We start from the raw sequence: 26,033 nt of genomic DNA, 5'->3' as shown, positions 1-26,033 counted from the left end.
GATTAACCGTGAACTGAAGGCTCTGCTGAAGGAGAAGAAGAGAGCCTTCATGTCAGGGAACAAGGAGGAGCTGAGGACTGTGCAGAAGGAGCTGAGGAGGAAGATCAGGCAGGCTGAGGCCGGCTACAGGAGGAGGATGGAGGAGCAGCTGCAGCAGAAGAACATTCAGGGAGTGTGGAGGAGCCTGAAAACCATCTTGGGCTTCAAAATCCCCCCTGCCCAGACAGAGGGGGATCTACAGTGGGTGAATGATTTAAATGCTCACTTCTTGAGGTTTGATCGGTCACCCGCCACTCCCCCTGCACAGCTGCATGCTCCCTCTTCCACAGCTGGACAATGCCCTGCATCTGTTCCTCTTCGCTTATCTGCCCCGGACCATCAGCTCCCCACTTCGCCTGGACTCACCCATCCCCCCAGCACACGGTCCCCCTGCAAACCACTGACTGTCACAGCAGCACAGGTGAGGAGTGAGCTGAAGAGGATTAAAGTGAGGAAGGCAGCAGGACCTGATGGCATCAGCCCCAGGCTCCTTAAGTCCTGCGCAGATGAACTGTGTGGAGTTATGGAGCATGTCTTCAACATGAGCCTGAAGCTGAGGGTGGTATCACAGGTCTGGAAGACCTCCTGTCTGGTACCTGTGCCCAAGACACCGCGCCCCAAAGATTTCAACAGCTTCAGGCCAGTGGCTCTCACTTCCCACCTGATGAAGACACTGGAGCGGCTAGTCCTGGACCACCTCCGCTCCACCGTGAGCTCAGCCATGGACCCGCTGCAGTTTGCATATCGGTCTGGCATCGGAGTGGAGGACGCTGTCCTCTCCCTGCTGCACCGCTCTCTCTCTCACCTGGAAAAGCCTGGCAGCTCTGTGAGGATTCTGTTCTTCGATCTTTCCAGCGCCTTCAACACCATCCAGCCGCTGCTCCTGAGGGACAAGCTGGAGACGGCTGGTGTGGAGTATGACCTGGCAGAGTGGATCCTGGACTACCTCACAGACCGACCCCAGTTTGTGAGAGCACGGGACTGTGTGTCTGACACTCGGACCTGCAGTGTGGGGGCGCCCCAGGGCACTGTCCTCGCGCCCTTTCTCTTCACCCTTTACACTGCAGACTTCAGACATGACACGGACAGCTGTGTCCTGCAGAAGTTCTCTGATGACTCTGCCATCATCGGACTCATCACGGACGACGATGATGCGGAGTACAGAGGACTGGCACAGGACTTTGTGGACTGGTGTCAGCGGAACCACCTCCTCATCAACGCGGGGAAGACCAAGGAGATGGTGGTGGATTTCCGCAGACGCCACCCCACTGCCCCCTCACCAGTGAACATCCAGGGACGGGACATTGAGAGAGTGGACTCATACAAGTACCTGGGTGTTCATCTGAACCACAAACTGGACTGGACTCATAACACGGACGCACTGTACAGGAAGAGCCAGAGTCGGCTCTACCTCCTGAGGAGACTCAGGTCTTTTGGAGTGACAGGGCCACTCCTGAAGACCTTCTACGACTCTGTGGTGGCATCAGCCCTCCTGTACGGTGTGGCCTGCTGGAGCAGCAGCATCACAGAGAGGGAGAGGAAGAGGCTGGACAGAGTCATCAAGAAGTCCAGCTCCGTCCTGGGCTGTGCTCTGGACTCGGTGCAGGAGGTGGGGGACAGGAGGGTCCTGGCTAGATTCACATCTATGCTGGACCATGAGTGTCACCCCCTGCAGGACACTCTCTCCGCTCTGGAGAGCAGCTTCAGTGAGAGACTGATCCACCCTCGATGTGTGAAGGAAAGGTTCCGTAGGTCTTTCCTTCCTGCTGCTGTCAGACTTTATAACAAAAATTGTTAGTATTGAACACTTGCAATACTGACCTAACCTAATACTGATGTGCAATTCTGTCATATGTGCAATTACTGTGAAATTCATGTGCAATCTATGTGCTGTCGTGACACATATTCATGTGCAATTACTGTCGTGATCACATGCAATGGTATTTATGTATTTATTTATTTGTCTATGGGAGTTTTTATTTATAGGAGATCTTCTACTGAAAGTGTTTTTCAGACTTCTTATAAGTGATCTGTTCTTCTGTATCTACCTCTGTATCTACCTGGGTTGCACCAATGAAATTTCCCCATGTGGGACAATAAAGGAATATCTTATCTTATCTTATCTTAATATGGTAAGTTTGTGGAGACAGTCACTAACAATATGGGTTCAACGTTGGTGGATCATAATTATGAACTGTATGTTGCTGCTGGGAATCTAGATGTTGATACCGAGATCAACCTTGATATTTAGTTTTATCCGTCAGGGAAGCGGTCTCTAATAGGGATGTTTATAAAATATGGATGTTCTAGAAACACCAGGTCAGGCCAATATTTGTTGCGTTGTTCAATTTTAATCAAAGAAACTTTCTTCTGTGCTACTTTATTTTGTTATTTTCATTGTTTACAATAAATGTGTGTATTCGTTTGTTTCGCTTGTTCTCCACACGCTCCCATGACATAGTACTGCGAATTTGTTTAGAAATAAAATTATATATATCTATTCTCATTTATAATACACATAACTAAAATAAACCCAGGACAAAGCAGTGGCACCAGACGTGTTTGTGTCTGTCAGTACTGAATGATGAACACACCATCATAGCCTGGATATAGGATGTTTATATAAAAGAAACCCCCTGTCCTGTGGCTTTACATAGACTTTGAACGTAAAGTGGACGTCTGTAACCTCCTTAAGGTACAGTCACCCACACGGTGACACAGGACCCATGGGCAGGAGCTGCAGATGCGCTTCTTTTGCTGCAGATGCGCTTCTTTTGCTGCAGATGCGCTTCTTTTGCTGCAGATGCGCTTCTTTTGCTGCAGATGCGCTTCTTTGCTGCAGATGCGCTTCTTTTGCTGCAGATGCGCTTCTTTGCTGCAGATGCGCTTCTTTGCTGCAGATGGCCTTTGAACCCATTGTTGTGTCGCGGGTGACGTCAGCGCCGTGTGCGGAGCGGCGTGCGCCTCTTGTGTGTCCTGTGTCTCCTGTGTAGTCTATGGGCGAGACAAAGGCGGCGGACCGGGTCAGGCGACGCACGAGAAGCACCGTTTTCAAGTGAAAAGGTAACTGCTTCTTCTGGGTCTGTGTACGGGGAAGGGGCACGGGATGGGCACAGAGTGACAGCTTTGAGGGCGTGCTTTGATTTGTCAGTAAGTGTGAAAAGAACAGCCTTGCTTTAATGCTTTTCTCTTACGCCCCCCGTTTAGCTGCTAGTGGCTAACACTAGCTCCTAGTGCTGCCCAGCACTGATCGCTCTCCTCTTGCTTCTTCTCATCTCACATCAACAACTTTGAACAAGAAGAGAGCTTTCCTGGAAAATACGAGACGAAGTAAGTTTGCGTGTTTTCCGCCTTTGTTTAATTTTGAAAAGCAGCCCAGTTGTTGTTGAAGGTAGAAGTTGTTGTGTCTGTGTACAGCAGCTAGCTTAGCCCCAGCGCTCCCAAACAAAGGGGCGACAACGTGACTGGAGCCGACTCTATGCAGCTAACTGCTAGCTCTTTTTGTTATCGCCATTAGATCCACTTGTCTCTTTGTTAAGACGGGTGCGGGGTTTCAACGTGTTATTAGTTTGCTTTACGTGTGGTACCACCTGAAGGAAATGTTATTTATCCACTATGAGGACTTTCTGTATCCAACAAAATAAGCAGCCCCAGATGGTTCAGTGACACAAAGCAACAACAGAGCCAGGAGCTCCAACTCCTGTATCTGTCTTACATCCCATGTGTTTATATAACGTGAACTTTAAACATATATAACACTTCTCTCTCGTGTCTTTTGATAGGGCGACTCACCAACTCAGGCTTTTGTGAGCTGATGTGAGATCCCGGAGACTATGCCTAGCCCTTTATTCCACCCCGAAATTATGGACCACGACGTGGTGATCAGCAGCCAGCACAGCGGGGACCAGGAGTCCCGGGACGAGCAGCACCACGAGGCTCTCCGCTTTGCCCTGGACCAGCTGTCACTCATGGCTCTGGACAAAGTTGACTGTGGGGGCAATGGGCTGGACGTCTTGGACGGAACCCCGGCTTCTGGCTCCGAAGGCTGTAATGGAGTGGGCGGAGGAGGTTACGTGGATCTGCAGATGCTGGAGCATCCCAGCGGCTCGCGAGAGTCGCCCTCATCTTGCTCCCCTTCTCCGGAATATTATGGTTCTGGGGGCTACCACATGGCCGGCTCACACACCATGCTTCATGGAGAACAAAGCTCGGTGCTCTGCAACAGGAAAAGAAGTGTAAACATGACCGAGTGCGTCCCCGTGCCCAGCTCTGAGCATGTGGCGGAGATCGTGGGCAGACAAGGTAAGCGCAAAGTTTGTTTTTTATGTGATGTCTGTGAACAACATGTTTGTTGTGCGCTGTCTGTTGTTCTTTGTTTGTTTGGGTGGGCGTTAGACTCTGAACTTTTCTACGATAGTCGATCGTTTTGTTTAGATTGAGTCATATTTTCTCTAGTCCATTCAGGAATAATGCAATGTGCGTTAAACGACATGTCCTGGGCTTTTACATGTGGCTTTAACTCTATTTAGATAAAAGCTTGACAGGAAAGGGGGCTAAGGGAGTGTGGTGGATGAGTAGGACGAAGGGGGAGGGGTGTGAGAGGGTCAGACAAAGCAGCAGATTGTCGAGAGTCTGGACATGTCTCAGAGCTTGCACCAAACAAAGAAAATGCCATAACATGTTTGACATGGTGGATGTGATTGTTTGAAGTAGTATTTGAAAGTACTAACGTAGCCCTCTTGTTGACGGTACGATATGTATGAGCTGTTATTGTTTTGGGTGTATTTAGGACGAATAGACGGTGGATTGGGCGGTGTTACGCCCTGCTCCCGTCTGCCTCCGCTGCTGCTCCTCAGCTCTCACACACAATGCTCATTTCTTTGTCTTTTTTATACATGTATCATAATAAATCATATCTGGGTCATATTGTTTTTACAAAGACACCTGCAGCATCTTTAGCAGTGTTGCATTGTTCCCTTTGTTTGAAAGAGCCATGCTTTCAGCTTCCCAGAATGATATCACACTCAACGTCCCCCATTGGTCAATGAAACCGACGCGTTGTTTTTTAAAGAAACAGAGCACTTTATGAACGTCCAGCCCAACTGAAGAATATTTATTTGTGTAATTATTTTATACGTATATTTTGTAACTGCAATTGTATTAAGCCTCTCGCAATGTTATTATTTATATCGTCGTATATTTGAAAAAGAAAAAAATGAACGTCCACCCTGGCTTACACACAAAATGCTTTGTATATTAAACATTTTTATAAGGTATCCTGTTTTTTTTTTTTTTTTCAAGTTTTATGTCTATCCTTTGTTTTAGGTTGTAAGATCAAGGCGTTGCGTGCTAAGACAAATACCTACATTAAGACTCCAGTTCGGGGTGAAGAACCTGTGTTTATAGTGACCGGTCGAAGGGAGGATGTAGAGATGGCAAAGAGGGAAATTGTCTCGGCTGCTGAGCACTTCTCCATGATCCGAGCATCACGCTGTAAAGCAGGGGGCCCGGCAGGTGGCACTGCACTCCCTGGACCACCTCACCTGCCAGGACAGACTACAATACAGGTAAACCACTCTCATGCCCCCTCCCTCAGACCAAGTCTGAAAGCATGTCTCATGTTTATCTTGTCTTGTGCAGGTGCGGGTGCCATACAGAGTTGTGGGCCTGGTTGTGGGACCAAAAGGAGCCACTATCAAGCGCATCCAGCAGCAGACACATACCTACATAGTGACTCCAAGTCGAGAGAAGGACCCAGTGTTTGAGGTGACTGGGATGCCAGAGAACGTGGACAGAGCCCGGGAGGAGATCGAGACACACATCACGCTGCGAACTGGCACCTTTGTGGATCTGCAGGGGGACAATGACTTCCACACCAACGGCACAGATGTCAGCTTGGAGGGCCTGGGTGCACTGAGTGCGGGCTTAGGATCCTCTCTGTGGTCCCGGGCAACGGGGCACCATTCAGGCCCCTCCCCCCCCTCGCCTCCCGCAGCCCTTTCCATGGCCATGCAGCAATCAGCTGGACGAAAGCTGTCCTCCGCAACCTACCACTCGCACAATAGCACCCTGAACTCAGATGGTTTTACTAACAGTCGTAAAAGCAATGAAGGGGGCAGTCCCACCAGCCCCTTTAGTACTGGCTCCAGCAGTGCTGGAGGGGGGCTCAGTTTTGGGGGTGACTCTACACCAGGATTGCCTTCCTCTGATGAACCAGGGTTTGAGTTCAGTACTTCCAACATTTGGACACCCTTTGTGAATGGTGCTGCCTCCAAGTCGAGCTCCTCACAGCAGCCTCAGCGCAGGAACAGCAGCGGTTTGAGCGGAGGGGCCATTACCCCTCGTCTGTCACCTACTTTGCCTCAGGACACAGCCATAGGATCTCTGGAGCACCCGTTGGCCCGCCGAGCTCAGAGTGACCCTCTCAGCACTCTGTCCTGGCTGCAGTCGGGGGGCAGCAGTGGCTCCTTCTCTGCAGCGTCCAGCTCTAGCTCAGGTGCATCCTCCACTGGATACTCGTCCTGCTCGGCCTCCTCTTTGCCCGGGGGCTCGCCCACCGACTCCGAGGGGGGCAGTAGTGGGCTCAGCGCTGGCATGTTGAGCAGGCTCAAGAACTCAGTCCAAGGTGTGGGCTTGGTGGGTGTTGGTGGAGTGGTCAACAGAGACTGTTTTGTTTGCTTTGAGAGTGAGGTTACAGCCGCTCTGGTACCTTGTGGTCATAACCTTTTCTGCATGGAGTGTGCGGGCCAAATCTGCCAATCCGCTGAGCCAGAGTGCCCTGTGTGCCACACCCCCACCACACAGTGCATCCGAATTTTCTCCTAATGCCCAAAGGGAACAGGGACAATATGGGGGCTGGACGAGGACTAGAGAGGCACAACCGATGAGAACAGAAATGGAAAGATTGACACTAATAATCTTAACCAACAACTAAAATAAATGCATTATAGATGCTATACAGACACTGACATGTTGCTGATATTAACAATAATAATGATGATGAAAATTATTTTAAGAATGAAGTAAATTTAAACAGATGGCTGGGACTGTAACTGTCTCTTAGCAGTGAGCTTATGATACAAACTAGTGTCTTATCAATCTTCATGCCTTCATTTCACCTGGATGGGCCTATGCACGGCTCTTTCTAGACAGTTCACCATCTGGCTTTTTCAGATTTATGCCTGCTTTTTGTCTCACAGCCTTTCCGTTTGACACTTTTGTACTTAACATATTTTTGATTAAGCTGACTGCGAGGCCTGCACTTTTTCTACTCTTTATTTTATTGTTCCTAAATGAACACAAGCTGTTCCTGCAATTCTGTGCTTTCTTGACTTTCTTACTCATGCTCTTTGTGGTGTTTAATGACAGTTTGCTATTTTCTTTTCTTTAAAGGTCGACATGTAGTCAGGCCCCGAGCAGAACAATGTCCTTCTTATGGGTCCATTCTCTCCGCCACATGAACATGTGCTGAGCTTAGCTTATGGTGATGCCAAACAAATGCTTTTGAAAGGAACACCTAGCATTACCTTAACATTAATGTAAATGTACACAAGTGTGTTCCACTTAATACTGTCATAACTGAGAAACTAATAATGAAGGTATTTCTGAGGTTAGTTTTCTCTTTTCAGGCTGCCAGCGACCCCTGCAGTCTCCATACTTTTGGGGTTGTTTGAAATCCAAAGCCCACTGTTTATCTTGACACGACTGTGTCCTCAACACAAAGAGGCAAGGTGTTTGTACCGCTGCTCCTCTGCGTTCCTGTCATCCTTAGAAAGGCACATTCCACATTTGAACATTTCCCTCCACTCTGTAGATTCTGTCTGTTACACTAAGTATTTAGTCTTTTCTACTAGTTTTATGACTATTGACTGTCATGTGTGTGGCTTACTCTTATTTTGATCTCTAGATAAGATAGGGCTTTCTGATGTCACACATGAATGTTTTGCCCACAGGGGTTTGATTAGGGAGAAGTGGCTGCCTCTCTATGTGAAACCAATTCAAGGGGCTTAATAAACTATTTTTATAATGCACTGACTGTAATTTTCTCCCCCTCTAAAATTCAAACAGCTCTTAACTGTTGTTCATTTACGGTCTTCCACCCCGATTTCACAGCAAAGCTGTGAGGCACTCTTTCTGATGACCCCGTTCACAAAGCTGCTGTCCTGGCCAAAAGCAGCAAGTGTAGTAGAGACCTGTCCTGTGTTTCTTAGCATTACTGAGTAGGGCAGTTACACCCGTTTTGTGTTGTGTTTTTCTTGAATTCTGTGTGAGTTTGCAGTAACTGCCTCAATAGTGTTAATACTTTTATGTGGTATGTATGATTTGGGTGACATTGATGGTTGGTGTCCGTGGCCACTCTAAACTTATTGGAATAGCTCATAGAATGAGACAAGCCATGACACTTGAGTTAACTAACAACACAGCTAATGATTAAGGGCTTCCTCCAACTGCACAGATATTACCACCTTTTCAGGCTCAGTAGGAACATCTTACTCTTTTATGGCAGCTAGTAGCTAGGTCATCCAGGGCTTCCAGACACTTTGTGTTCAAACTCCAGTGGCTGCTAAAAGTCCTGTTGGCTTGCGCCAATGTTCTTTTGGAATCTGTCCATTCCCTGCACATATTTTCTCCTCCCTCTATTTATAGAAGTGTAATTAACGTGTGTCCTCGTGGACATGAATGCACATAAGGAAATATTTCAAGGTTTATGAACAAGATAAAAGAGTAATAATAAATGACAATGGTGGAACTGTGCTTTGGAGATTCTGTGCAAAACCACCGAGTTGATTGTGCTCTGGGCTCCTCGAGTTGTGAGACCGATGGTCTGTGACTAGAGACCCGGTTTAGTTCAGCACAGCGCTAAAACCATGGGTGGCAGGAGTTGAATCTTGAGCCATCTAAAGTGTTTCATTTTTGTTTGATTCACACTGCTGAGCGAATGGTAACATGGTAGACCAGACATCTGAGTTCTGTCGTGGGAGTGCTGTGTTGATACTGGCAGCATTAATCATTCAGAGCACAGAGGGCTGTGAATTATTTGAATACAAAGCAGTCAAGGCAGTTGTCTATTGAGGCCAACCAAAAGCCTATCTTACAATATCTGAGTTAATGTGTAATAGAATCAATTGTGTTGTTTGGAAGATATTTGGTGATGCACCAGGTTTAATCTGACTCTTGTGTGAATGTTAGGATTAATTCATGTACAGTAGAAGTAGAAAAGGTACTTTTTCGATCACTTGTTTTTTTTATTTTAGCCAAAAGTATCTCCTCCCCCCATTCCTTTCTTAAAAAAATGAAAACAGGGTTTCCTGAGGCATGCTAGCCAGTGACCTCTGACCTTTGGTGATGTGCGGGGGGAGTGAAGAAAGCCACAGTTCAGGGGTGACTGATCCCCTCCAGCCTCTGCTCTCTTCTTTTGCTTTAATTCTCTTTGTATGCAGAACCAAACTAGGGATCAGGCCCAACCTGTGTAAATATCCGAAATACAATCATTGGGATGTGTAGTTTCTAAAGAACATGTATCATTATTTGTAAGTTAAACATCTGCATGTCTTCAAGCCATCTGGCTTTAGCTAATAATTTTTATGATGTAAAAAAAAAAAAGTTTTTACACATTTTATTTTTTACAATTTATTTGCATACCTAAATATCCCAGACAATAATGTGACCCTTTTTTTATTACTTCAAATGTATTTTTTATTTTCCATTAGTTGCTTTATTTCCTGTGTACTACATATAGGCAATTTATAACAAAATGAGAAAATTATTGAGAAATTTTAAAATTGAAATATATTTTATTTGAAAGTTTATGGACCTTTTAACCGTGAGCCGGAAGTAATTGTATAATCATATAATTCGAGCTGACTTTACGGTTATAAGAAATGTAATAAGAGTTTTATTTTTTATGCTTCTTTAATAAAGTCTTGTTTTTTGGTTTCATTTTTTACTGTAAAATAAAATTTAAAAAAATGGCGTATGCAGTGTTTGTAGTCCTTATTCCTAAAGAACTATGTTGCCTTTTGGCCACACGGGGGCAGGGAAATTATTATTTGAGAGAAGACTACTAAATCTTTTACATTGTGCCCACATCCTTTGTATCATCATTTTTAGGATGCTTCATTTGACATTTCAGAAGCATGTGCTAAAAGCCTTTAACATTAGTGATTTATAGTGGGCCGACACCTTTATGTTAATTTGGATTGTAATATGTGCTCTGCCGTTGTAGAGTAAAATGGTGAAAATAATGGACTCTAAAAGTTACTACTATAGTTGGTATAAAGGTTTTTTAAGTGTTAAGCATTAGTATAAAAAAATTATATGCATGGTGTAGGGTATTTTTTTATTTAAAAAAAGTTCTGACATTGTAAATGTACTGCAACTTAAATGTGTCTTCTTCTTTTTTTTAATTGAAAGCAGATCACAATCAGCATTCCAAATCCACCTTGTGATCAAAGACAAATTAAAAACATCCATAGTAGAAAATAGTATCCGTCATGCGAATTTTGAGTCTTTACTTCATTCAGAATGTTTACAGTTGGAAAAATCACAAGCTGCTTTGAACAAAAAAGTAGTAACATTGTTTTTTGTAAATTGATAGAACAGAAAAAGCATTATGGCTCCAGTTACATCAAAAAGACACGTGCCGGCACAATAAAGTTTCCCATCATGCATTTTATAGGTGACTATTCACATGTTGGGCATCACTGGTCTCCGTCGGTGTGTCCGCGTGCATGCATGGACAGTGTCTTCTTACAAGTGCCCTTTTGTGCTTGAGCTCCACTGCAGTGAAGATAGCTCAGTGTAAGGTATGTGCGATTATGTTATGGCATTGATTCCAAACACTTTCACCGTTGACTTAAATGACTTAAAATGAATGACAGACATGTAGGATTAAGACCAGTGTTTCCCAAACTGAACTGGGATGTGGCTTTGACTTATGCAGCCAGTGATTCTGTGTCTCATCACCAGTCACAGGGTTGACATCCACTGAGACAAGTATTCTTCTTTACAATCACTATGAATTCAGGGGTCCATGTACCGCTGGTTGGGAAACACTGAGCTACAGTAGCTACAGTATTAGTGGTTCAGCCAAATTGACATTTGATGTTGGGGAAACACTGGTGTTGATGCCTATCAAAGGCAGGGGTTGGTGTTTTCTTTAGGTAGTCATGGCTCTGCTTGGACTAATCGTCTGAAAAAAGCTCATTCATTCATGACAGTATTTTTTGGTTCATATTAAGGACATGTGACCGACCAATCATGCCGTCAATCCATCAACAGGATACGTACAAGCACCAACATGGTCTAATTCTGAACTACCTCCTGCACTATAAGGTAAAGGGATTGTTTTGTAACTCCAACAACTGGACAGATTATTGTTCAATTTACATTAATTTACACTGGACAGTAAACCAATGGCTTTTATTCTGTTAATATCAAATTTGGTCCTTCAAAGTGTGAGTATTTCTAGTTGTCCAATATTGCAGTTAATGTACATGATGAGGGAAATCGTGTTCATGGCTGTATCAAAAATATGTTTTCCATTTCCAGGATTAAGATATTGCAGTTGTTTTCCTGTTATTGACAGTGTATACAATTTATGGGTATAGTTATTAAGATATTGCTCTCAATCTTGGATAACAAGACAACCAATGCAGACTAGTACAGAAAGAAAGATAAGGCAAAGCAGTGTACGTGGACAAACATGTAAACAATCAATAGAATTAACTTGACCAGAGAATGTGCAAGAAAATACTTTCTTAAAGCTGTCTTCTATTCCTGATTCAAACACAGAGCAAACTCACTGGACAGACTATTGAAATTAAGTTATGTACGGGGATAACGTTGAATGCAAAAACCTGCAATTTACGATAAAATTCAGTTTTGCCTAATGGAATCATTTAATAATTTATCTTCCCATCACAAAGCTATGAATGGAACAGTGGTTCTCAAACTTTTCCCACAAAGTTCCACCTAAGAAAATATTTATCCTTCGAAGTACAATCAGATCTAACCCAGAGCTGTGGGGCCATACCAGGTCTAGAGAAGGACAAAACAAGGACAAGGAAGGAGAACAATGATGACGTTAACATAAAAACTGAAGGGGAGTCTGCGTGCCACCGCTCATGTGCTACCAGTGAAACATGCACCACATTTTGAGAACCACTGGAATAGAAAACTGCCCACTCCATAACATGAAGCATGTTATTGGATTATCCTAGTGTTTGTGTTGACAGAACAAAAGGGTAAAGTGGAAATGTGCAGTCAATTTGCCAATAAAAGCTTGGGCAGTATGCATTCGAGTGTAAACAGACAACTCAGTCCACATTTTCAATAGCCCTTTTAAAGGTAATGCTTGATCCATGGATGTATGCATTAGAATATGATGTATTGCTTTGTTGTAGTGAAGTGAAAAAAAAGCGTGGTGGTTTAACGACGGTCGCATAGATTATTGTTAAACCTTCTTATTCCAGGGTTTGTATTATGCACCATGCACACACGTCACAGACACCCATCTTTAATGGGGAAAGGTAGGTGGTCGCCAATTGCTAAGTAACTCACAGTGATCCTGGGGTCTACATGCAGGACGCTCGTGACAGAAGAGACAAGAAGAAAGACTGATTAGCATTTTGGTGCTTCTCCTGTTGGACCTTGACTTACAACACAATTGTCAATAGTGACAAAGAGAAAGAACATTGGACCTAAGACGTAGTCAAGCAGCAGGCAGACAGAGGGACAGAGGGACAGAGGATCGCTATGGGCCTAGACTGCTCTCCTGACACCAAGAAGAAGCAAAGTGCAAAGTGGTCGTTCTCCTCAAGTTATTCACATGGTTTTGGAATTATCAGTGTTGCAATATATCACATCTAAATGTACAGCGTATAAAAAGTAATGAAGCATCCACAAGTGCTAAATGGAAGGCTCAACAAAAGCCCAGAGGTCTGTTAAGAGTATTCCATATGAACATTATAAACATAGTTTGTGTTTGCATTGGTAACATTGCGACGTGTGAGGTTATATTTACAGTAGTGTTTTGTGTGTGCTTATGATTGCACATAATCCTTTAGGGTGACCTACTATAATACTCTCTCTAGTGGGTTTGTGCCTGTGGACCACTTCAGCTGCGCCCCTCATCGGCCGAGCGCTGGTCTGATTTGAGCTTGACAAACTCTTTGGCCACGTCGTCGTTGTTGCGCTGGGACAAGATCCGCAGCACCGTGAGCCCCGTCTCGTCCATGTGCACGCGCCGGTCCAGTGGCATCCAGCAGGTGACGCTGTTCTTCTTAACAATGTCTTTGACCTGCAGGACTGCCATTCCCACACAACGGTCCTCACGGGCAAAACAGTAGTCCTTCACACAAACCTGCAGCTCGTAGTTCTCTGGACCCAGTTCTGTGCCGAGAGAGCTGTGGGAAACAGAAAATGCTCATCAGCTGATCTCAGAAGCAGAAAACTCACAAAAGACAAAAGTCACAAACTAGGAACTGGCTAGCTGGTAAGGTGCAACATCAAACATTTCTGTGTCACTTTATCATATGTCAGCGTATGATTATTTGTACAGATTTACATAATCCTGTTAAAAGGTTTTCTGACTGAAACTGGCAGATACGTACTATTGGAAGCTCTCAGCAAACTTAGGAGACCAGCAGTTGTTTTTGGATTTAGTGGCAAATTTCCGCTTTTTGTCACTGAGGTGAGGGCCAATAATGTAGACCTCCACAAACGGTCTGAACCCTTGTGCCTTCCACTTCAGGTCGTTCGCTGCCACCACTGTAAAACAAAACAGTGTAAAAACCCTACACAGACACAACAAAAAGCACACAGGTGTCTTCTTTTTCACCTTTGATGCTAATTTTGTGTTCTCCATTTGGTTGGGGCAAAATGTCCACATGCATGATCACCTCGCCAACGGCATCTACTCCAGCAGCTGAAGAGACACAACCAGTGACTGGGTTTAAACACGTTTCAGAGATCACAAGAACAACATAGTGCCAGGACTTACGTTTGTCTGGTGGTGTGTCCTCATTTGCAGTGTACCTGGTCCCTTTCCCTCCATGTACTGCAAAGCAATAAGAAAGTCCAGATTTAATTTTTTTGTCATTGTCAAATTCATGGAGCAGTAAATTAAACAATCAAACAGCCTCTAAGACATATTTTTCTATTATACTATTTTCTTTAATATGGACTGTATAAGGACAAATAAGAGTAGCCATACCCTGCACATGTTGAGAGAGGATAAACTTCCTGATTAGTTTGTCAGTGGCCTGTGTGTACAGAGAAAGAGCGTAACGGAGGGATTGTAGATCCGGACTCTTCTCCAAGAAGGTCTTCTTCAGCCCCACTCCACCGGCATGGAAGTATTGCTATGGATATTTACAGGAAAATACATGATTGTGGATTATGTAAGAAAAAACATGAATGTGTCAAAATAATAAAGAAACAACAAAACAAAAAGACAAAGAAGATGCAGCTGCTGCTGTTAAATGTAAGGTTGAGATTACCTTTATAGACTCCAGAGCCAGCTCTATTACTGCGCACTGTTTTGGAGTGAGAGCTTTAGCCTCCTCTCGCCCCATGTGCTCCTGGCGAACAGACAAACAGACATTTTTTAAAATGAAAACATTCTTTTGAAAAAGCTTTTGTTTTTACAGTTTTGTTAGCCTCATAGCATAGTCATTTTTTAAGACTTTTGGGGAAATTTAAATGGTCGCATTTGTTTGAGTTTCTACTGTCACTGTGAGTGTAACTGAAATAATGTGTGCTCTGAATTGTACATGACTTACACCGCTTTACATTTGATTTATTCATTCGCATTGGTAATAAAACTTCTGTAAAGGCCAAATAGTGAAATAAAACTTAAAACCAAAAACCTAAAACCAAAACTATTTATTTCTCTTTTCTAAATAAAGAAAAGATAAAGAAGATTTTTGTCACACTGGTGAAGAGCTGCTGTTGACTGTCATTAAGTTTATATCATATAAATCAATGGGAGCACAAACTAGTCAAGTTCAATTGTATAAATATTAGGAGGAGAAACATTGTGATTTATTTGATTGTTACTATTATAATACCATGACAGATTTATAATAAATAATACTCTATACTGACACTGTCTAAAAGAATACCAAACCTTTAATTTAAGACAAATTTTATCAAATCAAACTTTTCGATTCTTTCGGTATTGATGTTTAATCTAAACTGATTCACAAGTATTATTATTCATTTTGGAGTATAGATTAGGTTTATAATAATTAAAAACAAAATACTTACATAAGTTATAACTCATGACATTCCTTGCATTTGCATTAGTTTCCTAAACTTTAACATAGAAATTTGATTAAAAAGGGTGAAACTAACTAATTAAATGTTTAGTGAGCACAGAAGGTTGAAGTCATCTGAACTCAATTTTACCGACAAATTGAAGATAAAATAACTTATTCATACTTATATTTTACTCTAAGACAGCAAAGACACAGTTATTACAGTGACTAAAATGTGTTTCTTGTTGTGTTACTTTTAATGTCGGTTGGCAGCCGACTGAAAAGGTCTATTTACCGCCTGTGGAGTACAAAGGGCCTAAGTCCAGAAGGTGACTCGGGCCATTTGTGGTGTTTTTTTGGCTGTAAACATATTTCTGATTTGACAAGATGAAAGCAAAGACACCTACAGATGTAGCAGGATCTGGAGAATAAAAATGGACAAAAACTCTATTTGGCCAAAAAAGTACTTGGCTAGGAGGCTGTCCATATTGTATTTGGACAAAAAAAAATAAAAAAAATCACCTTTAGTTTAGAGAGCTGGCCCAGATCTTTAGCAGCATTGAAGATCATCTGTGTTCCCTGTTAAGAAGACAGCGAGTTTATAAACAGAAGCACACATTAAGCATGGGGCAAGGTAAATTCATCCAAAGTGTGCTAAAATATTCAAATACCGTGATACTAATGTGGTAAAACAGTATACATGTTGCTGCTCCATTGATATATCACTAAGAGTATTTTGTGGTATATTTTGCTAAACTATTTTGTGACAGCACTACAATATTGTTGCCTGTTTAGAAATACTGTATCTAAATCGTATTTGGTTGTAAAAAAAAAGGGATTTCAGGCAGAACATCATGTGCAAGTCTGAGCAATCCCTCAGTGTGGTCCATGTAAGAAAACGTTTCAAAAATTGTCATCCGGACACTGCTTTTGAAATTGTATCGATTTCAAAAACAGATGACAACCTTTAAAACATGTGCAATAAATCGATTATCACATTGTGGGAAAAAACATCCTATTGTGAGGCAGTGAAATATGTTAGGGTTAAGTTATATATAAGATAACTATTAGAATAAGGCTAAGCTAACCACTTCATTGATTATAAAAATGTTTCTGTCGGGGTTGTATTGGATATATGTTACAGGAATTTAGACCACAAGACCACTGGACATTACTTGCATTTTAACATAGAGGGTTATTGTGCACTTGCCTGAAAGAGTGGACACTGAACAACAACAAAAGACCTGTGTTTCCTCATGCTAAGTGATGTTATACACACACAAACACACACACAAACACACACACATATGCCTGCACCATACTTACTATGACCTAAAGCGGGAATGAAGAGAGAAACGAAGCAACGGCGACATGGTCAATGTTAAGAGTTAATGAAAAATGACATAAAAGCTTTCTGAATGCGTTCGGTTCACACACCGTCTGGTCTGTGAGTGTTGGAAGCACAATGATTTTCTCCATCGTGTTCATCACCAGTTTCCACAGCTCCTTCAACACTCTCTTCAGCACGGTCTTTTCACAGATCTTTGCAAACAACGACAGTCTGAAACGCAAAGATGTTTCCTTTTTAAATTTTGCTCCGAGCTTCGTGTCGTAAACCACTGTTTCTGGGTCCAACTTACTTGATGTCCAGGAAGTCCATGATGGGTTGCAGAACATTGTCAGCCTCCTGAACAACGCTGCCATTGGCTGGAACAGTTTGGCCTTTGACCTGTGCGAGAATATCCCCCATCTGTCTCACATTGTCGGTAATCTGCGGCTGGAAACTGCAGGACCACACATCGACGACACATAAGAACAAATGTGTCAATCATTAATGGACGGACATGGGCTGACCGCACCAACCTGACAGAAAAGATGTGGCTAAGATCATCCATAACGTTATTGAGTTTGTTTTGTAGATCCTTAAGGAAATCACTGGCTTCAGGATTGAGCTGAAACAGGATACATTTAAAGTTAGATCAATCACAAAAGAGAGAGAGCATTTTTTTGGGGTCTAAATGTATAAACTTACATCCTTGCCTCCCATGGCCTCGAACATTTTCTCCAACTGAACCCGCAGCTGCTGAATGTTATTGATGATGATACTTGGCTAACGGAGAAAACAACAACATTGTTACTCTTTTCCCCGTAGCTCTGTGTTTGCCTCAGGGTTAAACCGTGGTCAATCAAGATTAGCAGCCAGACTTTTTAGTTGCTTTTGGGCACACAGCTTGCAGTGATGCAGAGCAGGGAGTTTTCAGTAATTACTTCTCCTTTGAGGGTCTTGTTCTCTCGGGGATGGCAGCCTCTATACTGCCTATAGCACTTTCTGTTAATTAGCCCACCCTAATTCACTTGGGAACACTACAACCAGAGCACAGCTATTCGCATTAAGAGTGATATAAAATAATAAAAAATCTGTTTACTGTAGTAGTCCCAACGATTTATTTTCTCGATTTTGTTCTGAAATCTTCACAAGTACCTGTGGTAAGTGCTTGCGTAGCCCAGATTGGGAAACACTGACACATGGTTCAGAGAATGGACTTTAAAGCAACTTTGCTCATGCATAAGTCTCTCTATGGCCTAGCACCAAAGTACATCTCGGACATGTTAGTGTTAGTGTCATATGAACCATCTCGGACTCTGAGGAGCTCAGGGACCGGCTTGCTAATCTGTGTTTCACTTTTATGCAGCTAAAATCTGGAACAGTCTTCCTGAAGATGTGCAACAGGCTTCTACTCTGACAATGTTCAAATCTAAGCACAAACCGCTCTGTTTGGCTGTGTATATGACTCAAATGAGTTTATCTGCACTCTTCTCTTTTAAAGTATATTTTACAATCATTATTTATGTTTTTATCTGTTTTAATTGTGATTTTAATGCTTATTTTTTCAGTTATGTAAGGCACTTTTAATTACTTTATGTACAAATTGTGCTCTACAAATGAACTTTCCTTGCCACATAAATCAGACTGAATCAAATATGACTTAAAATGTAACTTTAATTAAGGCGTTTACCAAGAAATACATTCATTTAGATTTGACGTGTTTTTAAGTACCACGGTTGCATATGTTGTTACTTACTACTTTTTCCTTCTTGAGGTGATTTGGAAACTCCTTGGCGATGATGTCAGCGTATGACAGAAGAACATTACCGATGGTCTTAAAAGACAAGAGGCATTTTTCATAAGACACTATTCAAAATGTCACACTCTTTAAGATAGGTTTGGTTTCTTACTTTTGCAAATCTCTTCATGTAGTTCCCAACAATCTGAGGGTCAGGACACTCAAGTTTACGAATGATCTCAAAGCTTTGGTTGAGCTGGGAGAAGACGTCCACCACAGAGCAGGAGAAGAGAGCGTGCTCGGATGTGACCTGGAACTGAAGCGTGAAACGAAACAAAAGACCAGAGGGACAAGTGTGAGCGAGGCAACAGCTGAAGTCAGAGAGACAACACCAGCTTGGACATAACATCTAACCACAGCTGGGTAGAGTAGACATGTGTACTCAAGTAAAAGCAACATTACGGTACTTTAAAATATTACTCAAGTAAATGTAGACAGTTTTAGTCCAAATAGAGTCAAAAGTAATTGGGAAACTACTACTTGAGTAACAGTTTGGACTTAAGCTGTATTTAAAATGGGATTTCTGATTTATGAGTTGAGGTAATTGCACAGACAAACTTTTAAACGGTGCACCGATTTGGGTATTTTCAAAGAATCGACAGAAACATTACAAAACAAATCTCACGGTAAGAAGTGTGAAATAAATCATTTAAGTTTGACAACATAAAGCTGTTGTTGACTTATTCACAGTGGGCAGAGGAACCAAAACTTTGACTCAAGTAAAGAAAGTAAAGCAAATATGTGTGGTGCCAGAAAACGTCTCTGAAAACAATTTCTTCAAAAAGTTACTGAACTAAATGTAAATTCAACTCTGCATCTAAGAAATGTATCACAAAACCTGATCTGTGTGTAGTTCCGAGATAGAACCCATTTTTCTTATACTCTCTACGGGCATCAGTTTGTCTAAATGATCAATCCAGTGGACACATTAAGAGGGTTATGATGGGAGCAGGGCCTCAGTATCAGTGCATTAGCCCAGCAGTGAGTGGTGGTATGGAATGTGACTGGGTCTCTGGGAGTGCTGTTCCGCTGACACAGGAAAGCAGCGGCTGCCGGGTGCAACGGTAATTGTACCCAAAGGATTTCTGACATACGAGTTGGGAGTATCTTCAGCTGCTTTGTATCGACTGTGGAGTGTGAAGAGTGTGAAGCGTGTGGAGGGAAAGTCTGTGTGTTCATTGGAGTCTCTGCTGTACATTTTTGCATCAGCTTCTGGTATTGAGTCTGTATTGATTGCCTTGAGGGCTTCAAGCTTCTCTTCTCAGTGTGGAAGGCGCTGAGTCAGGGGGATGGTGTGAGCGGCTGATTTGCATGAGAAATGCATGAACTGTGGGATTGCTGCAGGTAGGGGGGCCAAAAGCTCCTATCTTTTATTGCTGAGTTGAGCAGGAATGAGTTCTAACTTTAGTCCCATTTCACTACCTGCTCTTGCTAGTCCCCAGAAGATGATTGCCCCAAAAAGGCTGATCGTGATGAATCTTCAGTCACTCGCTGATGCTTTGACTAAAATATGTACACCTACCCCATCCTTTTTGTCCCTCTCCAGGGCTCCATGGAGAAAATCTCTGGATACTTCCTCATTTTCATCCAGCCACATGATGACGAACGGCTCGAACCAGCTGCAAAAACAAGTCGGTTTGTAAATCTGAATCACACATGTTCAAGTTCTTCAAGAATCGCTGACAGACACTCACGCTGGGTATTCAGGCACATGTTTCTGGAAAGTGGTCAGCTCTTTGCAGTACTCATTATACAGCCATTTCACCTTGAAGTGCAGGTTCATATAATCTGCACTTTTACACAGGCGGTGCTTTTCATGCTCTGAAAATGAACAACGAAACCACATTTTCGAAGTTAATTTTATTTAGTGTCATGTTTAAGAATGGCCTTTTTATGCAAACTTACCTTCCATGGCGTATCTCATGTCTTGTGCAAACATGTTCCACATCACCTCTGCACTTATCTTGCCCACATTCAGTTCTTGAGGAAACCTATAGGGGGCAGAATAGAGCCTTGTATTAAACACAGATCTGTATTTAGTTATAGTGTGTATTATTTATTGACCCAGCCCAGCTTATGAAATCATAGAAGCTGCATCTTAACAGCTCTCCAACATCCAAGGGAATCACAGAATCTCAGTAATTCAAATACTTTTCCTCGTCAATATCATATAAATATAATATATAATAATCTTTTTTCTATTTGCCATTAATAGGTGGTTTTCAGGTCATAAAATGAGAGGATGTCATACTCCCAAGTAGAGGGCAACCGTCCGTTTTTCCTGTTGATTACATTTTATAGTATAACGTGCTATATTATATTTAAAAAACTGCATTATATCAATAATCATCATAGATACCCCTCATTTGTATTACATTACATTAGTTTTAGTTTAGATTTTATTTGAAGGCATGATATACAACAACATAAAAGCTCATAAAAACTGAAACTGAGATGTCCCCCAAGATTATACGCACTGGTTAAGGCAAGGTGTGTAGGAGTTTTTGTCCTCTTCAATAATAGACACAATGAGAGTGATAAGTTTAGACCAGAAGTCCAGGTTTTTGACGCTTGGGCCTTGTTCATCTGGAGGCACAGCCTTTGACTGGGCAGAGAAAAGACCACAAAGTAATATAGCACAATTCAACAATACGTATGTAGAAGAAGCAGGGCCCCCATGGTCTTACAGGGTCTGTTTGGTATTCCCTGTTGTACAGGTCATGGCAGTTGTTAAAGATGTACTCATAGGTGGAGTTTAGGCAGGCTTTTACACAGTCCTTCACCACTTGACTGGCTCTTGGGGGACTCTGCAACTCCTGGACCTAAACACGAACAAACACAAAAGATGCTTCATGCTCAGAGCTGCTGTTTGTTCTACTAAGTAATGATACGTCTTTCAAATGTGCCTGAGGTTACTTTACAGAAGTAATAGAAATGGCAACTGTTTTTTTCTCTTTGGTTAAAAATGCTATCAAAAAGTATTTATGAATAATAATAACAATTCACTGATTTACCTTCATCCTGAAAAATGTTATACTTGTGAGCAGATCAACTGTGGACTTGAGATCCTGCAGTCTTTCAGGGCTGCTGGCAGGGAAATTATTCTGAAAGTAAAAACATGGACATTTTAAGTTTAATTAGAAACAAAAAAAAGCAGAAATTAGAAAAAAAAGCAAGCAGTGGAAATTGTATCACAATATATAAAGAGACAATTATGGACATGGGACAAAAGCTTACCCGGTACATGGACAGGTCAATCCTCAGCGAGTTATGCAGCTGATCCAGTAATTTAACAAACCTCTCCTTCTGCAGAAACACAAATGAGAGTATTTTATCCATAATACACATAACAGTTACAAAATGTTTCACAGTAAACCTGAACTGCAAGACTTGTCACTGACTTATGTCAATAGAAGTCGAGTAGGAGGGGCTTAATCGACAGCTACAGGCAATTTAGTCAAACCACGTCTTGTTCAAATAAACTATGTTTTTACATTTAAATGACACACAAACCAAACAACCAACACTGTTCTTACACCAAAGTTGGAGGCAGCGAATCTGTCTGAAGCGGAGACGTTGTTGGATGACTGTGTGGTGTGGGCGTAGTAGGCGTTAATGTTGGCGAGAAGTGTGCTCATGACTGCTGGGACGCCAGGGCACATGTACTTCGAGGACAAGCAGGCAAAGTGACTGTGATGAGACAAAAAACACAACGGAGACTTGTAGATTGCTTCATTAATCATTTGTGTCTGAACCAGAGGAACATTGTAAAAGTATTAGGATGGAGATATTTGAAGGTCTCACGTCATAGCCTGGTATATTGACTCTACTCCATATCTCATGGCAAATTCGTCCACGAGCTCTTGAGCCGTCTCTTCAAAATACACCTTCCACGCATCGTCTCCTTTGGTATCTGGGATTTTCACCACACCACTGTTCTGCTCCTCCGTGGTGTACTGGAACAGATGCTGGAGACAACACGAGCATGTAAGAGTTCCCTTTCAAACTGAATAAACGCGATCTACTATGACCAGACTGACCTCGTGTAGACAGGTGTACTGGACATGGTAAGGTGCAACCGTCTCCTCTCCTTTGATCTCCACACTTATGTGCATCCGAATAGCTCCAGACACAGCAGATTTGTCAGTTCTTTTATCTGTCAGGGAAAAATAACAAGAATATAAATATAATATACAGAAAATAGGAATCTATGTTTATTCAACTTTAAAGAAGACATATTTAGCTTTTCCTTTAGTAAAATACAATCTTGATCAAAAACAACTTGCTATTAAAAACAGGCAGAGGTGGGTAATACTCAGTTACAATTATTTGAGTAACTTATTCTACTTCTTGGAGGAACATTTGACATTGTACTTTTATGCAGACTTGAGTAATATTTTGTTTAAAATTACAGTTTGTTGGAAGAGACAGTTTTGGTTCTTCAGTGTGAGTAAAATCACAAAAGCTTTATGTTGACAGTATGTTGAACACTGGCATGATCCAGTCGGAATCGTTCAAAGATCACAAGTATAAGCGCAGTATTCAAACACGCATGAGTCACTCAAAATACTTCACTGAGTAAGCAAAAGTTGTTGTTGTATTTTTACTCATAAAAGTCTATTTAGCATCATACTTCTCCTTAAATTGTTGCTGGCTTTTGCTACAAACTCACCGAGGTTGTACCAGACATCCATCTCTCCACTCAGGGTGCGGACTTCGATGATGGTCTGTCCCAGGAAGTCATCACTTTCACGCTTAAACCTCTGTTTCACGCGCGACTTGATGTCGTCATCCTCATCCCAAACTCTGACCTTGATGCGTTCAGTTGAATTGTGGCATTCACTACAACATCCGTGCAACAAGAGTTAAGGATGACAAGCATTTGAACTGTTTGCCATCGAGCTTTAGAATTTCCTGTACTCACAAGTGAAAGAACTCATCCCAGACTGGGTTAAGGTTGCCGTAAATGGTCTTGGTTCTCTTTTTGGTCTTCCCAACTTGGACAGTGACATATGGGTCGCTGGAGCCAGTTTTGTCTTTTGCCTGCAGGCCCTGGGCACATGCAACTAAAAAACACAATTTGATCAACTTTAGACTTTACGCTCACTATACAGGTTCTATTTTGCCTTTCTTTTACCTGTAATACTGATCTTTGCAGACCATTTGGATGTTCCATCCAGCACACTTTGCTTTATTTGCTTCATGTGTGTGGCATGTGTCGTTTTGTCCAAAGCAAACACTTCCTGAATGAGCTCAAATATCTCAGGTTTGTTCCTCTCTCGAATCTTCATCCGATCTTTGAGGACCATGATGATATTTTGTGTCCGGTCCTCTGCTCCATGCTTTGAGCTCTTTTCGGCAGCTCCTAATAACACAGATGCAGCATCTTTTTAAGCAACACGATCTTTTAAGACTCTTTAGAAGCAGGAAATCAGTGAATGATGGATTGACTCTAAAATCTGTATGGGATCAAAGTCTTCCATTGTGGAGGAGAGTTAGACAAAGCCGGCTGAATGCAAAGACCAGAGTGGAGAGAGGCGGGAGTATGACAGTACATTACTCAGGAGATGAATGGAAGTGGAAGAGGGAGGAGAAAGTGAGAGACGATATAGGACAAGAATAATAGCATGTCATAGAAGGGGATAGTGCCCGCAGGTTTACATGTTTGTAGAAGGACAGTTGGCAATATATCTGTTCATTTATTCAAAATGTTATAAAAATGTGCTGATGAAAGATGTTGGCTTGGACATTTAAATAAAGGCTTTTTATTATAATTCCTCTGTGCGGCCTGAATATTTAAGTGTTTTTCGAAGAGCTCTATTCTTCCGTGGCATTGCTGCAAATGCTTGATGTACCAGTACTTCCTATATGAGAGCCATATGAGAGCTATTTGAAAGCTATATGAGGAAGTTGACATGGATATGATACAAAAATCTTAAATCTTACTCTGCAGACAGTCTGCATTGAGCAGATCCTGACACTTGTCGTGGCATTTAACACCACACTCGGAGCAGCGCATGCCCTGGCGAGCGATACCCCACAGGAGACCCTCACATTCGTAGCAATAAGTTGGAGTGGTGGCGGTCCACACTTCAAAGTTGTGTGGCGTTGTGGAGGAGATGGGATAGATAAGAGCCTGTAGAGTTTTCTTATAAACATGGCTCTTCTGCAAATGTAGTAAAAAACAAAAACACATTGCTATTTCCAAAATATCTGGAGATGTTTTTTTTTTTTTTTTTTAATGGAAAACTCACCAGATCTTCATTGCCCAGCGTGGTGGAGGCCATGGCTGAAGTGATGCCTGCTTTACGGGAGTTCTGAACCAAAGACTGAACCAAACATTGCAAATGGATTTTAGATGGTAAACAATGGCATTAAACAATGATATGGCTGCACACTGTAGGAGCTCTTACCATGGCCTGGTGTGGTCATGAAGAAGTGATCCAGGGAAAGAAAATGAATTGGCATTAGTCACACAAATACAATATGAGCACAATGATGTTTCAAATCTATATGTAGGTTAACTATGAGTGTTTATGTGGGATGTGTGTTTCTCACCAGATCCCGGACAAGTGGAATAGCTTTCCTTTTGCGAAGGTCGGGCATGCTGTCAATGCTGTAGAGCGCACCACCCATTCTAAAGAGACAAACACCAAAACTGTAACTGTGGCTAATCTAATGTAATCACGTTACTGTAGTTCAAATTCATCTGATGTGCAGCCTTATCCATTTATACATGTCTCAGAGCATTCTCAAGGGCGTCTGCCAGAGAACTTATTTACAAAGCTTCCAGAGTGAGTGATGCTCCTCATATCGTAGTAATTGCTTGGTTTATTCCTAGCCAATTTTCTGTACACAGCCTTACTGGAGGCTTTCCTCATCTACAAAATGACCTGCTCCGGCTGTAAACCACCACCGCTCAATACAGACTGGCCAAATGCCATAAAAGAAAGTCCCCGATTCAGAACCAGCCAAGCAGAAAGTTCCCAGGGAAGCCAACTGCTTTGGCCAGCCTTATACTTGTTTTGATCTACGTTTTGAAATGAGGCCTAATATTTTTAGCATTGCTTATGTCTACCGGTAATTTATTAGTAAATGTATGTAGAATGTATACATTGATTTTACTGCAAATGTGTAAATTGTGTGAATGTTTCAATTCCTTGTAAAGCACTTTGAATAGTGCATGAAACATGCTCTACAAATACATTTGACTTGACTTACAGTGCATCTGAGAAGTATTCATGCTTTTTCATTATTTGCCTCAAACTTCTACAAACAATACCCCATAGTGACAATGTGAAAGACGGTTGTTTGAATTCTTAGCATTTTGTACAAGCACATGTACCTAAGTATTTACAACCTTGAAGCTTGCTATTTAAGCCAAATCATTTCATCAGAGATTTTTATTTCTCATTGTCTAAAAATACTGCAGGTGCAAACTCCAAGCAGCTGTCCATCCATCCATCCATCTTCTTCCGCTTATCCGGGGCCAAATCACGAGGCATCAGTCTAAGCAGGGACTCCCAGACTTCCCTCTCCCCAGACACTTCTTCAGTTCCAGTTCCTCCGGGGGGATCCCGAGGCGTTCCCAGGCCAGCCGAGAGACATA

The 26,033-nt window shown here is 42.3% G+C and overlaps 2 protein-coding genes across 2 annotated transcripts in view; one reads left to right on the top strand and one right to left on the bottom strand.

Annotated features, from left to right (window-relative positions):
- The first annotated feature begins 3,872 nt into the window (after window positions 1–3,872).
- LOC140356405 (RNA-binding protein MEX3B) lies at window positions 3,873–9,998 on the top strand. Its single transcript, XM_072441304.1, has 3 exons — window positions 3,873–4,341; window positions 5,365–5,606; window positions 5,680–9,998. The coding sequence occupies exons 1-3, from the start codon at window positions 3,873–3,875 to the stop codon at window positions 6,862–6,864; spliced, it is 1,896 nt and encodes a 631-aa protein (XP_072297405.1). The 3' UTR covers window positions 6,865–9,998.
- A 1,445-nt stretch (window positions 9,999–11,443) lies between these two features.
- The window catches only part of LOC140356404 (protein unc-13 homolog A-like), a 28,999-nt gene continuing 14,409 nt past the window's right edge, over window positions 11,444–26,033 (bottom strand). The window contains exons 13-42 of the mRNA XM_072441303.1: window positions 24,983–25,061; window positions 24,838–24,843; window positions 24,679–24,753; window positions 24,371–24,590; window positions 23,562–23,789; window positions 23,349–23,490; window positions 23,097–23,266; window positions 22,465–22,580; window positions 22,229–22,392; window positions 21,961–22,114; window positions 21,662–21,730; window positions 21,439–21,528; window positions 21,112–21,246; window positions 20,902–21,029; window positions 20,330–20,415; window positions 20,119–20,245; window positions 19,947–20,043; window positions 18,537–18,680; window positions 18,383–18,460; window positions 17,332–17,409; window positions 17,163–17,251; window positions 16,940–17,083; window positions 16,737–16,860; window positions 15,822–15,878; window positions 14,541–14,621; window positions 14,255–14,402; window positions 14,042–14,098; window positions 13,880–13,966; window positions 13,653–13,809; window positions 11,444–13,445 (exon numbers count right to left, since the gene is read on the bottom strand). Coding sequence (XP_072297404.1) covers window positions 13,157–13,445; window positions 13,653–13,809; window positions 13,880–13,966; window positions 14,042–14,098; window positions 14,255–14,402; window positions 14,541–14,621; window positions 15,822–15,878; window positions 16,737–16,860; window positions 16,940–17,083; window positions 17,163–17,251; window positions 17,332–17,409; window positions 18,383–18,460; window positions 18,537–18,680; window positions 19,947–20,043; window positions 20,119–20,245; window positions 20,330–20,415; window positions 20,902–21,029; window positions 21,112–21,246; window positions 21,439–21,528; window positions 21,662–21,730; window positions 21,961–22,114; window positions 22,229–22,392; window positions 22,465–22,580; window positions 23,097–23,266; window positions 23,349–23,490; window positions 23,562–23,789; window positions 24,371–24,590; window positions 24,679–24,753; window positions 24,838–24,843; window positions 24,983–25,061 — 3,619 coding nt within the window. The 3' untranslated portion in view covers window positions 11,444–13,156. The remainder of the gene's footprint in view (window positions 13,446–13,652; window positions 13,810–13,879; window positions 13,967–14,041; window positions 14,099–14,254; window positions 14,403–14,540; window positions 14,622–15,821; window positions 15,879–16,736; window positions 16,861–16,939; window positions 17,084–17,162; window positions 17,252–17,331; window positions 17,410–18,382; window positions 18,461–18,536; window positions 18,681–19,946; window positions 20,044–20,118; window positions 20,246–20,329; window positions 20,416–20,901; window positions 21,030–21,111; window positions 21,247–21,438; window positions 21,529–21,661; window positions 21,731–21,960; window positions 22,115–22,228; window positions 22,393–22,464; window positions 22,581–23,096; window positions 23,267–23,348; window positions 23,491–23,561; window positions 23,790–24,370; window positions 24,591–24,678; window positions 24,754–24,837; window positions 24,844–24,982; window positions 25,062–26,033) is intronic.

Source organism: Eucyclogobius newberryi, unplaced genomic scaffold, assembly GCF_026437365.1.
Source record: "Eucyclogobius newberryi isolate DKJ021-1_F unplaced genomic scaffold, fEucNew1.0.hap1 SCAF_12, whole genome shotgun sequence".
Taxonomy (NCBI): Eukaryota; Metazoa; Chordata; class Actinopteri; order Gobiiformes; family Gobiidae; genus Eucyclogobius; species Eucyclogobius newberryi.
The sequence above is the reverse complement of the archived record's forward strand: the minus strand, read 5'-3'. Positions and strand labels throughout refer to the sequence as shown.